Source organism: Mustelus asterias, chromosome 4 (assembly GCF_964213995.1).
Source record: "Mustelus asterias chromosome 4, sMusAst1.hap1.1, whole genome shotgun sequence".
Taxonomy (NCBI): Eukaryota; Metazoa; Chordata; class Chondrichthyes; order Carcharhiniformes; family Triakidae; genus Mustelus; species Mustelus asterias.
In genome coordinates, this window is record NC_135804.1 from 50,666,023 (window position 1) to 50,678,529 (window position 12,507).

At 43.0% G+C, this 12,507-nt stretch overlaps 1 protein-coding gene across 1 annotated transcript in view; it reads right to left on the reverse strand.

The window, feature by feature from the left end:
• The window catches only part of plekhg4 (pleckstrin homology domain containing, family G (with RhoGef domain) member 4), a 213,957-nt gene that overhangs the window by 107,513 nt on the left and 93,937 nt on the right, over positions 1-12,507 (reverse strand). The window contains exon 10 of the mRNA XM_078210999.1: positions 2,000-2,148. Within this exon, the coding sequence (XP_078067125.1) occupies positions 2,000-2,148 (149 nt within the window). The remainder of the gene's footprint in view (positions 1-1,999; positions 2,149-12,507) is intronic.

The window sequence follows — 12,507 nt, forward strand, 5'->3', positions numbered from 1 at the left end:
TTCTGTAAATTGGTGCTTAGATGGTATTCACTATATATTGTTTATACACGAATTTTAGAAGATAAACTTATGTGATTGTTGGAAATAAAAGTCAGGGAGCAGTAATAAGTCAGCTTACACATGATTTGCATCTTGCTTAAATTCATTCTATGAATTGGTGGGTTCAGCACCTTCAGATTATTCCATTTTCATCCACTGCTCCATCAGTCCATTTGATTGCATTTAAATAACAACTTTCACTCTCTTCCAGACTAGACTTCCACTGCAAATTTAAAATTGGAACTCGCTCAACAAAACATGTTTGTTTTGTGAAAGGAGATTTAAGAACCAGGACTGAAGTTGGGTGGGAATGATTTTATTAAAAATACAGCAGCAATAAACAAGTTGAATTTCAGTTTAACAAAAAGATGCTGGAAGAAAGTAATTTTATCTGTGGATGGCCGCTGTCACAAATTTGAACAGGTCCGTGGATAGTTTTATGATGTGACTTGCAATTTACTTGCAATGACCCTTGTCATGACTCCATGGTGCAGCCCTCCGCAGTCACCCCCCACTTTGCTGATCATATCTCCCCTCACCCGCCCCTCACTTTGCCGATCACCCCATCTGTCACCTGCTCCTCCCCCCATTTTGCTGATCACCCTGTCTATCGATCACCCTCCCTTGCATATCCCCCTGCAGAGCTATCCCCCTTGTTTCATGTCATACCCCCAGCCCCACTCAGATCCCAGCCCCACTCTGGCTCCACCCCCTTGGCACTGCCCCTGGTGGGCACTACCAGGGTACCCGGTGGCACTGCCAGGCTGAAAATGCCTGATGCCATTGCTTCACCATGCCCCCAACCACCCAGGGGTTTTAATGGCCTCTAATCTCCTTGGCATTGCCATGGGGCCTGATTCCTGTTGGTGGGAACCATGAGTGATTCTTGCCAACAAGGGGGAAGTGTCCGGGAAGCCAAAAACAGCCATGCCGGATGCACCAAGGCTAATCATGACATTAATATTTAAATCGGCAACGCACCCATCCCACCGCCAAAACAGGGCTGGGAAGACGGCACCCATAAAGAAAGTTATTGACATTTTTGGATTTCAAGGCAGAGGTGTTTGGGCCAAGGAATTCTTTGTTTCCTACATTACAACAGTGACTGTAATTCAAAAATAATTTGTTTGTGAGAAGCACTTTGTAAAGTGATGAGATTGTGAAAGTTGCTTTATAGTGCAAACCTTTCCCTCTTTACCCAGATGGATACTCCCTGTCAACAAACTTTCCCGATGAGAATCAACCTGGCTTGATCCAGAATACTGCTGGCTTGACACTGCTACACAAATATAACTTTGCTAACTTCAGAAAAGCAAGAACTTCCATCAATATAACATTTTTCCCACTTAGTAAATCTAGTGCCAAATTAAGGGCAGATTTTTGTTGTGGTCTTTGCCCCTTTAGCAAGTAATTGATTTGAGGATGTTCAAATTCATTACATGTGGCACCCCTACAGGCAGAAAACATTTCTTCCTCACTAGTCTCGGTAGGATTGGCTGCTACCTTGATTAATGACCAGTTCCTACTAAAATTAATTCTCCATGCACATCCCTCTGCTATAAAAGCAAGTGATGCAATTAACAATGCAGTCCAAATCTATATAATTTACTTCATCATTTAGCTGTAGAGGCCATCTATTAATATAGAACTTCAACTGTATAGAAAGTCTTCAACGTAGCCCAAATCCACCACAATATAAAATGCAAAATCTATGAATATTACCAGATAACACGCTAACAGATTTGAGAGGTCGGATTCTCGGACCTCACCCACAGCTGGAATTCTCTGGTCCTGCTACAGTGAATGGAGATTTAGCAGAGTGCCAAATTCTCCATTCTCACTGGCAGCAGCAGTGGGGTGTGAATGGTTGGAGAATTTCGGCCATGATCTAAAATGGTGTACTGAATTCTCAACAAATTAGACTCTGAAATGTTCTCCTAAAAGTCTGTGCTGAAGTTACCTGTACACTCCCGTTCCAGAGATAAATGATTCCTCTTTTCTCAGTCTGGCCAGGATGGCTCCTCCTTCAAGCTGCAGTCTAACTAGTCTAACATCTTCTAGAACATTCTTCATTAGGTGTCTATACTGTTGCAAAAGAGCACTGGCTTCCTGGAAACAAAATTAAATGATAAGCTTTACAACACTACAGGTTACATAATATCAGCACTTAATATGCAATTCACCAATCAATATTAATGTCATCATCATGCCAATATTAGGTCAGCATTTATTGCCCATCCCCAATTGCCCTTGAAAATGTGGTGGTGAGCAATCTTTTTGACTGCAGCACATCCTGAAGTACACCCACAGTGCTGTTAAGGAGTGTGTTCCAGGATTTTGAACCAGCTAGAATGAAGGAATGACAATATTGTTCCAAGTCAGGATAGTGTGTTTCTTGGCTCAATAAAGTAATCGCAGTCTGACATTTTGAGAATCAGCAACCATTACTCTCTGCGGTACTTAAATTTATAAACGTTTGATGTTTACATTTTACTTATGAAAATTGAATATAGTGGGACTAGGCATAAAATGATTCGGCACAGACAAGAAGGGCCAAAAGGCCTGTTTCTGAGCTGTAATTTTCTATGGTTCTATGAATAGTTACATTTTCTTTTAAATCAAGCAAACTTTTTATAGATTAAATTATTTAACACTTCTAGAAGTTTATTTATCTGGAAACCATCTGGCTTCAAGGGTCATCAGTCAATGCACTTAGTGATAAAGAACTGACATCGAACTGGCTCTTCTGCTGTAAAATACATACTCATTTCAAGCTCAAAGCTTACAAAATAATCTAGCCAAGAGACAATCATTTCCTTGATATAGCAGTAGCCTGAGGGCTGAGACTTTGTATTGAAAAATTACCAGAGGAAAAAAATGATAGATAAGTAACATATGATGCATTCACTAAAATGGAAATAATAATTATTGTAATCAGAAATATAAGCCTTTTAAACCCTATCACGTGTTTGACCTTATTTCCAAAATGCAAGAGCTGATATTTTCTCGTCTTTGACTGACATTTCTAACATCTCCTTCATCCAAGCAGAAGGGGACATACATAGAAACATACGTAGAAAATATAAGCAGCAGTAGGCCATTCAGCCCTTCAAGCCTGCTCCGCCATTCATTATGGCCATGCTGATCATCAAATTCAATACTTTGACCCTACATTTTCACCCGCCCAAACAATATCCGTTGATCCCTTTAGCCTCAGGAGCTAGATCGAATTCTTTCTTGAAATCACACAATTTGACCTTAGTTGCTATATGTGTCAATGAATTCCACACATTCACCACTCTGGGTGAAGAAATTTCTCCTCATCTCAGTCCTAAAAGGTTTATCGCTTATCCTCAAACTATGACCCTTAGTTTTGGACTCCCCCACCATCAGGAACATTCTTTCAGACTCTAAATTGTCTAATCCTATTAGAATTTTAAAAGTTTCTATGCGATCCCCTCTAACTCACGTGAACTCCAATGAAATAATCCTAACCGACTTAGTCCCACCTCATATGACAATCCTGCTAACTCAGGAATCAGCCTGGTAAACCTTCACTGCACTCCCTCTATTGCACGAACATCCTTCCTCAGATAAGGACATCAAAACTGCACACAATACTCCAGGTGTGGCCTCAACAATGCCATATGCAATTACAGTGAAACATCCCTATTCCTATACTCAAAATCTTCTCATTTTGAAGGTCAACTTTGTTTTCTTTGTTGCCTACTGTACCTGCATGCTTACTTTCAGTGACTAATGCATGAAGATACCAAGGTCTTGTTGCGTGTCCACCTGTCTCAATTTAAAGCCATTCAAATAACAATCTGCCGTCCTATTTTTGCCAGCGAAACAGATAACCTCACATTTATCCACATTATACTGAATCTGCCATGCATATGCCCACTCACGCAGCCTGTCCAAATCACACTAAAGCATCTCTGCACCCTCCTCACAGCTCACCCTCCCACCAAACTTTGTATCATGTGCAAATTTGGAGAGAATGCATTTAGTTCCCTTGTCCAATTCATTAATATATAATGTGAACAGTTGGGGTCTGAGTGCAGAGCCCTGCAGTACCCCACTAGTCACTGCCTAGCAATTCAAAAAAGACCCACGTATACCAACTCTTTGCTTCCTGTCTGCTAACCAGCTTTCGATCCATCTGAAGACACTACCTGCAATCCCATGCATTTTAACTTTACATAGTAATCTGCTACGCGAGACCTTGTCGAAAGCCTTCCGAAAGTCTACATACACCCATTCTCCTTGGTCAATTCTACTTACATAAGAACTAGCAGCAGGAGTAGGCCATCCGGCCCCTCGAGCTTGCTCCGCCATTCAATAAGATCATGGCTAATCTTTTCATGGACTCAACTCCACTTACCCACCCACTCCCATAACCCTTAATTCCTTTACTGTTCAAACAATTATCTATCCTTGCCTTAAAAATATCCAATGATGTGGCCTCAATTGCTTCACTTGGCAGGGAATTCCACGGATTCACAACCCTTTGGGTGAAGAGGTTCCTCCTGAACTCAGTCCTAAATCTGCTCCCCTTTATTTTGAGGCCATGCCCCCTCCCCACCATTCTATTTTCACCTGCCAATGGAAACAGCCTCCCTGCTTCTCTTATCTATTCCCTTCATAATCTTATATGTTTCTCTAAGGTCTCCCCTCATTCTTCTGAATTCCAATAAGTAAAACCCCAATCTACTCAGTTTCTCCTCATAAGCTAACCCTCTCAACTCAGGGGTCAACCTAGTGAATCTCCTCTGCACCCCCTCCAGTGCCAGTATATCCTCAATGAATTCGAGTAGATTTGTCAAGCATGATTTCTCTTTCATAAATCCATGCTGACTTTGTCTGATTACACCACTGCTTACTAAATGCTGTGCTATGAAATCCTTGATAATGGACTGTAGCAACTTTCCTGCTACCGACATTAGGCTCACTGGTCTATAGTTCCTGTTTTCTCTCCACCTCCCTTTTTGAATAGTGGGCTTACATTAGCTTCAATTACATTAGTTCCAATCTGTAGGAACCACTCCAGTATCCAAAGAATTTTGGAAAATGACCAGCAATGGATCTACTTCTAGGGCCACTTCCTTAGGTACTCTAGGATGAAGATTTATCCTGGAGATTTATCCACCTTCAATCCCATTAATTTCCCCAAAAACATTTCTCTACTAATCCTGATTTCCTTCAGCTCCTCATTAAAACATTTGTTTCTCAGAACTTCCAGTACATTATTCATGTCTTCCTTTGTGAGGATGAAAGCAAAGTATGAATTTAGTTCCTCAGCCATTTCTTGGTTCCCTGTTTTGAATTCCCTCGTTCCTGACTGGAAGAGGCCTACATTCATTTTTGTCAATCTTTTTCTCTTTACATACCTATCGTGGCTTTTACACTCAGTTTTTATGTTCCCCTCCATCTTACTTTCATACTCTATTTCCTCTTCTTAATCAATGGGGCGGCACGGTAGCACAGTGGTTAGCACTGCTGCTTCACAGCTCCAGGGACCTGGGTTCGATTCCCGGCTTGGGTCACTGTCTGTGTGGAGTTTGCACATTCTCCTCGTGTCTGTGTGGGTTTCCTCTCACAGTCCAAAGATGTGCAGGTTAGATCGATTGGCCATGCTAAAATTGCCCTTAGTGTCCTGAGATGCATACGTTAGAGGGATTAGTGGGTAGATATGTAGGGATATGGGGGTAGGGCCTGGGTGGGATTGTGGTCGGTGCAGACTCGATGGGCCGAATGGCCTCTTTCTGTACTGTAGGGATTCTATGATTTCTATGAATTTGCCTTTGCTGAATTTTAAACTGCTCCCAATCCTCAGACCTATTGTTTTTTCTTGGTGGAATGCCTACCATTGGCTGTCCACTGTCCTTCCTTTCAGTATGTTTCCCAGTCCATCATAGCCATCATGCCTCATACCAACATAGTGACATTTATTGATATTCAGGACCCCGGTCTCAGAATCAACACCTCACAATCCACCTTGATAAAGAATTCTACCATGTTATAGTCACTCATCTCCAAGGTTCACTCACAGCTAAATTCCCGATTAATCCTTTCTCGTTGCATAATACCCAGCCCAAGATGGTCTGTCTCTTGTTGGTTCCTCAACATACTGGCCCAGAAAACCAGCCCATATCATTGCAGATTCTTCCTGCATTGTACGGTGATTAATTTGACTCACTCAATCTACGTACAGATTATAGTCACCCATAATCAGAGATGTTCCTTTATCACATGCAACACTGATTTCCTGTCTGATGCTATTCCCAACATGACCACAACAGTTTGGTGGACTGTATACCTCCCCATGTTTTTTTTTTTGCCCCTTGGTGTTTCTTAACTCAACCCCAGAGATTCCACATCGGCTGTGCTAATATCTTTCCTCAATATTGTATCAATATCTTCTTTAATCAACAATGCAGCTCCACCACTTTTTCCTTTCTATCTGTTCTTCTTTAAGACAGAATAGCCCTCAATGTTTAGCTCTCATCCTTGGTCATCTTGGAGCCATGTCTCCATAATCCCAACTATATCACACTCCTTTACATCTATCTGCACAACTAATTCATCCAGTTTATTTTGAATACTCCGAGCATTCAGGGACAAAACTTTAAGGCTGGTCCTTTTAACAATTCTTGTCCCGTTCATACTATTTTACCGAGTCCTTATCTGATTCTGGCCCTTGATTTCTCAATCAATTTTCTTATTCTCCTTGCTGTCTTTTTTTTCTTGTTCTTAAATAGAACATAGAACATTACAGCGCAGAACAGGCCCTTCGGCCCACGATGTTGCACCGACCAGTTAAAAAAAAAACTGTGACCCTCCAACCTAAACCAATTTCTTTTCGTCCATGAACCTATCTACGGATCTCTTAAACGCCCCCAAACTAGGCGCATTTACTACTGATGCTGGCAGGGCATTCCAATCCCTCACCACCCTCTGGGTAAAGAACCTACCCCTGACATCGGTTCTATAACTACCCCCCCTCAATTTAAAGCCATGCCCCCTCGTGCTGGATTTCTCCATCAGAGGAAAAAGGCTATCACTATCCACCCTATCTAAACCTCTAATCATCTTATATGTTTCAATAAGATCCCCTCTTAGCCGCCGCCTTTCCAGCGAAAACAATCCCAAATCCCTCAGCCTCTCCTCATAGGATCTCCCCTCCATACCAGGCAACATCCTGGTAAACCTCCTCTGCACCCTCTCCAAAGCCTCCACATCCTTCCTGTAATGTGGGGACCAGAACTGCACACAGTACTCCAAGTGCGGCCGCACCAGAGTTGTGTACAGTTGCAACATAACGCTACGACTCCTAAATTCAATCCCCCTACCAATAAACGCCAAGACACCATATGCCTTCTTAACAACCTTATCTACTTGATTCCCAACTTTCAGGGATCTATGCACACATACACCTAGATCCCTCTGCTCCTCCACACTATTCAAAGTCCTCCCGTTAGCCCTATACTCAACACATCTGTTATTCCTACCAAAGTGAATTACCTCACACTTCTCCGCATTAAACTCCATCCGCCACCTCTCGGCCCAACTTTGCAACCTGTCTAAGTCTTCCTGCAAACTACGACACCCTTCCTCACTGTCTACCACACCACCGACTTTGGTGTCATCAGCAAATTTGCTAATCCACCCAACTATACCCTCATCCAGATCATTAATAAATATTACAAACAGCAGTGGCCCCAAAACAGATCCCTGAGGTACACCACTTGTAACCGCACTCCATGATGAATATTTACTATCAACCACCACCCTCTGTTTCCTATCCGCTAGCCAATTCCTGATCCAATTTCCTAGATCACCCCCAATCCCATACATCTGCATTTTCTGCAGAAGCCTACCATGGTGAACCTTATCAAACGCCTTACTAAAATCCATATATACCACGTCCACTGCCTTGCCCCCATCCACCTCCTTGGTCACTTTCTCAAAAAACTCAATAAGGTTAGTAAGGCACGACCTACCTGCCACAAAACCATGCTGACTATCACCTATCAATTCATTACTCTCCAAATAACTATAAATCCTATCCCTTATAATTTTTTCCAACATCTTGCCGACAACAGAAGTGAGACTCACCGGTCTATAATTCCCGGGGAAGTCTCTGTTCCCCTTCTTAAACAATGGGACAACATTCGCTAACCTCCAATCTTCTGGTACTATACCAGAGGCCAACGACGACCTGAAGATCAGAGCCAGAGGCTCTGCAATCACTTCTCTTGCCTCCCAGAGAATCCTTGGATAAATCCCATCCGGACCAGGGGATTTATCTATTTTCAGACCCTCCAGAATATCCTGCACATCCTCCTTATCAACTGTAATACTGTCTATTCTACTCCCTTGCAACCCAGTGTCCTCCTCAGCTATATTCATGTCCCCTTGCGTGAACACCGAAGAGAAATATTGGTTCAATGCTTCACCAATCTCCTCCGGTTCCACACATAACTTCCCTCTGCCATCTATAATTGGCCCTAAACTTGCCCTAACCAACCTTCTGTTCTTGACATACCTATAGAACGCCTTAGGATTCTCTTTAACCCTATCCGCCAAAGTCTTCTCATGTCCCCTTTTAGCCCTTCTAAGCTCGCTCTTCAACTCCCTCTTAGCCAATCTAAAGCTTTCTAGTGCACTACCCGAGTGCTCACGTCTCATCCGAACATAAGCCTCCTTTTTCTTTTTAACCAACAAAGAAACTTTTTTGGTGCACCACGGTTCCCTAGCCCTACCAATTCCTCCTTGCCTGACAGGGACATACCTATCACAGACTCGCAGTAGCTGCTCCTTGAAAAAACTCCACATGTCGGACGTTCCCAGTCCCTGTAATCTCCTAGTCCAACCTATGTTTCCTAATTCTCTCCTAATAGCCTCATAATTACCCTTCCCCCAGCTAAAACCATTGGCCCGAGGTTCATGCCTATCCCTTTCCATCACTAAGGTGAACGTAACCGAATTGTGGTCACTATCACCAAAATGCACACCAACTTCCAAGTCTAGCACCTGGTCTGGCTCATTTCCCAGCACCAGATCCAATATAGCCTCACCTCTAGTTGGCCTGTCTACATACTGAGTCAAAAAACCTTCCTGCACGCTTTGAACAAAAACTGACCCCTCTAACGAGCTAGAGCTATAACAATTCCAGTCAATATTAGTCAAGTTAAAATCCCCCATAACAATTGCCCTATTACTTTCACTCCTAAGCAGGATTGACTCCGCAATCCTTTCCTCAACCTCTCTAGAACTTTTAGGAGGTCTATAAAAGACTCCCAACAGGGTGACCTCTCCTCTCCTATTTCTAATCTCCGCCCATACAACCTCAACAGATAAGTCCTCATCAAACCTCCTCTCTGACACTGTGATACAATCTCTGACCAATAATGCTACCCCTCCCCCTCTTCTACCTCCTTCCCTACTTCGACTAAAACATTTGAACCCCGGGACCTGCAGCATCCATTCCTGCCCCTGCTCTATCCATGTCTCTGAAATAGCCACAACATCGAAGTCCCAGGTACTGATCCACGCTGCAAGTTCACCCACTTTATTGCGAATACTCCTGGCATTGAAGTATACACATTTCAAACCCTGCTCCACCCCACCTCTGCAATGCCGTGCATTGCAGTCCCCATCCATGCATCCCTCACTTTCAGCCCCACTACTCAGGATCCCTCCCCCCCCCCGAATCAGTTTAAACCTCCCTGCATGGCCTTAGCAAATTTACCCCCCAGGATATTGGTCCCCTTCTGATTAAGGTGTAGACCATCCTTCTCATAGAGGTCACACCTTCCCCAGTACGAGCCCCAATTGCTTAAGTACCTGAACCCCTCCCTCCTGCACCATCTCCCTGCTCTGAATCCTTACATAGGTTCCCATCCCCCTGCCTTATTAGTTTAAACCCTCTCCAATCACTAATACAAAACAACCCTGGCTAATTTAAGGTGGCTCACTCTTAAACTTAATTCCGACAAAATAATTAGCAACCCAAAACACAAACAGCCTAAAGGATCTGCTTTCTACTACACCTTATAACAGTACAACATTCAGTGACATTTATCAGTCAGATCAACAATCAACAATGCACCTTCAAGATTACTCTCTCATATGATACAATTCAAAATATAAAAACATCTTGAAATGGAAATTCCTTTGACCACATTATGACAGGGAGTAGTAGTAGAGTGGGTCTGCATCCAACCAAGTTACAAACACACAAATTCTTGATATCCTATCGCTTTAGATATTCACAATGGGTTCCTTTTGGAGAAATCAGCTAGTAACCAGGAGATCACTATTTTGGGTAGAACACCAGCAATGAAATAACTGTTTAAAATGTGGCATCTTTTTCAAGAAAAAGGCTGAGGAAATTAGAGGTAGGAAAGGGCAAGGCCATGGAGGGATGGGAAAATAAGGATAAGAATGTTAAAATAACGGCATTGTTTAACTAGGAGACAATGTTGGTCAGCAATCTAGGCAGCATTGGATGATTGAGACTTGGTGCGAGTGAAGGTGCCAGAGTTTTGCATCAGGGGAGTCAATAGGAATGCGGTGGTAGTAGGGTACAATATAGTCAAGGGTGTCGACACAGTTCTCTGCAGCCGAGAATGAGAATCCAGAAAGCTGTGTTGTTTGTCCAGTGCAAGGGCTTGAGAGGAACCTACAGTGGGAGGGTGAGGGTCTAGTAATCATGGTTCACTCAGGTCCCAATGACATAAAGAATACTAGGAAATTGGTTCTGTTTGGAGAGTATGGGCAGCTGGGAGCTAAATTAAATGACAGATCTCTGGATTATTACCTGAGCCACAAACAAATTGAAGCAGTGCAAATAAGATGAGAGAATTAAATGTGTGCCTCAAAGATTGGTGATATAGAAATGGGTTTCAGTTCATGGGGCACTGGCACCAGGACTGGACAAAGTGGTAGCTGTACTGTTGGAATGGTCTTCACATGAATCGTGCTGAGACCAGTTCTAGTAAGTTGTATAATGAGGGCAGTGGAGAGTGCTTTTAACTAAATAGTGGGGAGGCCAAGGAATCATGGGAAAATATGATAAACTAAAGAGAGAGGACAAGGCAGGAAAGCAAGATAACAATTTGGGACTGGATAATCTGAGTGCGGCAGCAAGGGGCAGAGCATACAAATTAAAGAGTGTTAGCAAATATGGCTAGAGGGTGTGAAAATAAAAAAAGACAATTACAAGGCTCTATCTGAATGCAAACAGCATTCACAACAAAGTAGGAAAATTGATGGTACAAATGGAAGCAAACAGGTATTATCTAATTGCCAACATGGGCACGTGGCAGCAAGGTGACCAAGGTTGGAAGCTAAATGTTTAAGGGTATCCAACATTCAGAACGGTTACACAAAAAGGAACTGAGTTGGGGTAGCTCTGTTAACGATCAGTACATTAGTGAGAAAGAAACTTAGGTCAGGAGATTAAGAGGTAGAATCAGTTTGGGTGGAGCTAGGAAACAGCAAGGAGCAGCAAACATTGGTAGGAGATGTTTATGGGTCACCCAATGCAATAAAAGATGTATTTTATATATTTTTTGGGATAATGTGGTATCAATGCCCCAATCGCTGGTCTCCCTCCTGCCCCGACCGATCCTGCCTGCAGAGTGGCAGTGGGATCCCCTAACCCCACCAGTCACCCCCTAGGTCCCGCCACCTAGGCCCCACCCCCTTGGCACTGCCAGGGGCACAGGCTGGCACTGCCAGAGTGCACCACCCCCCCCCATCACCCGATCCCCTGGAGGGCCTCGATTCCCTCACCATTTATTCCAACAAGGTCTCCCACTAGATCCTCAAAAGTGGGGAGCTACTCTAAACCCTGCCGGAGTGCAATTGGACTGGCGGGGTGGGAGATGCTATCAGGACCGGAGAATTCAGTCCCGGGCCCGATAATGACATTTAAATTACATTCAAATAATATTAAAATAACTTATCTGCTGTACCCGCCGGTTTCCAGTGTGGTCCCGACCATGCCGGATATCCGTCGCTGGGAGATGCATGCATGTCGGGAATACATGCGCAAATCCTGTGAATCGGCGCACACACGATTCTCCCAGCCCAATGCGCTAAAAAATTAGCACGTCGGGATTGGAGAATTGGCCTCTTTGTTTTCGAAAAACAATTTGTTTCTGAACTTCCTTTTGGAATTATACACCAGAGTGGAAATGTATTTGTGGTCATATGGTATAACTTTATTAAAGTTACAACAATTCCTTGACTTGGGTAATATTACTGAATTTTAAAGGTTAAAAATAGATAAAGGGGGGTTGTTGCCAGGAAAGTAGTTTACTTTGGTACTTTTGGCCAAGAAGGCTTTCAGTGACTTGTTCTGTAGGCTTAGTTAACTGTGTAACTTTAATCTTGTGTGCTTAATATACTTTTCTTTTTAAATAAATCTTATAATTTTTAAAATTCTAAGTGTTA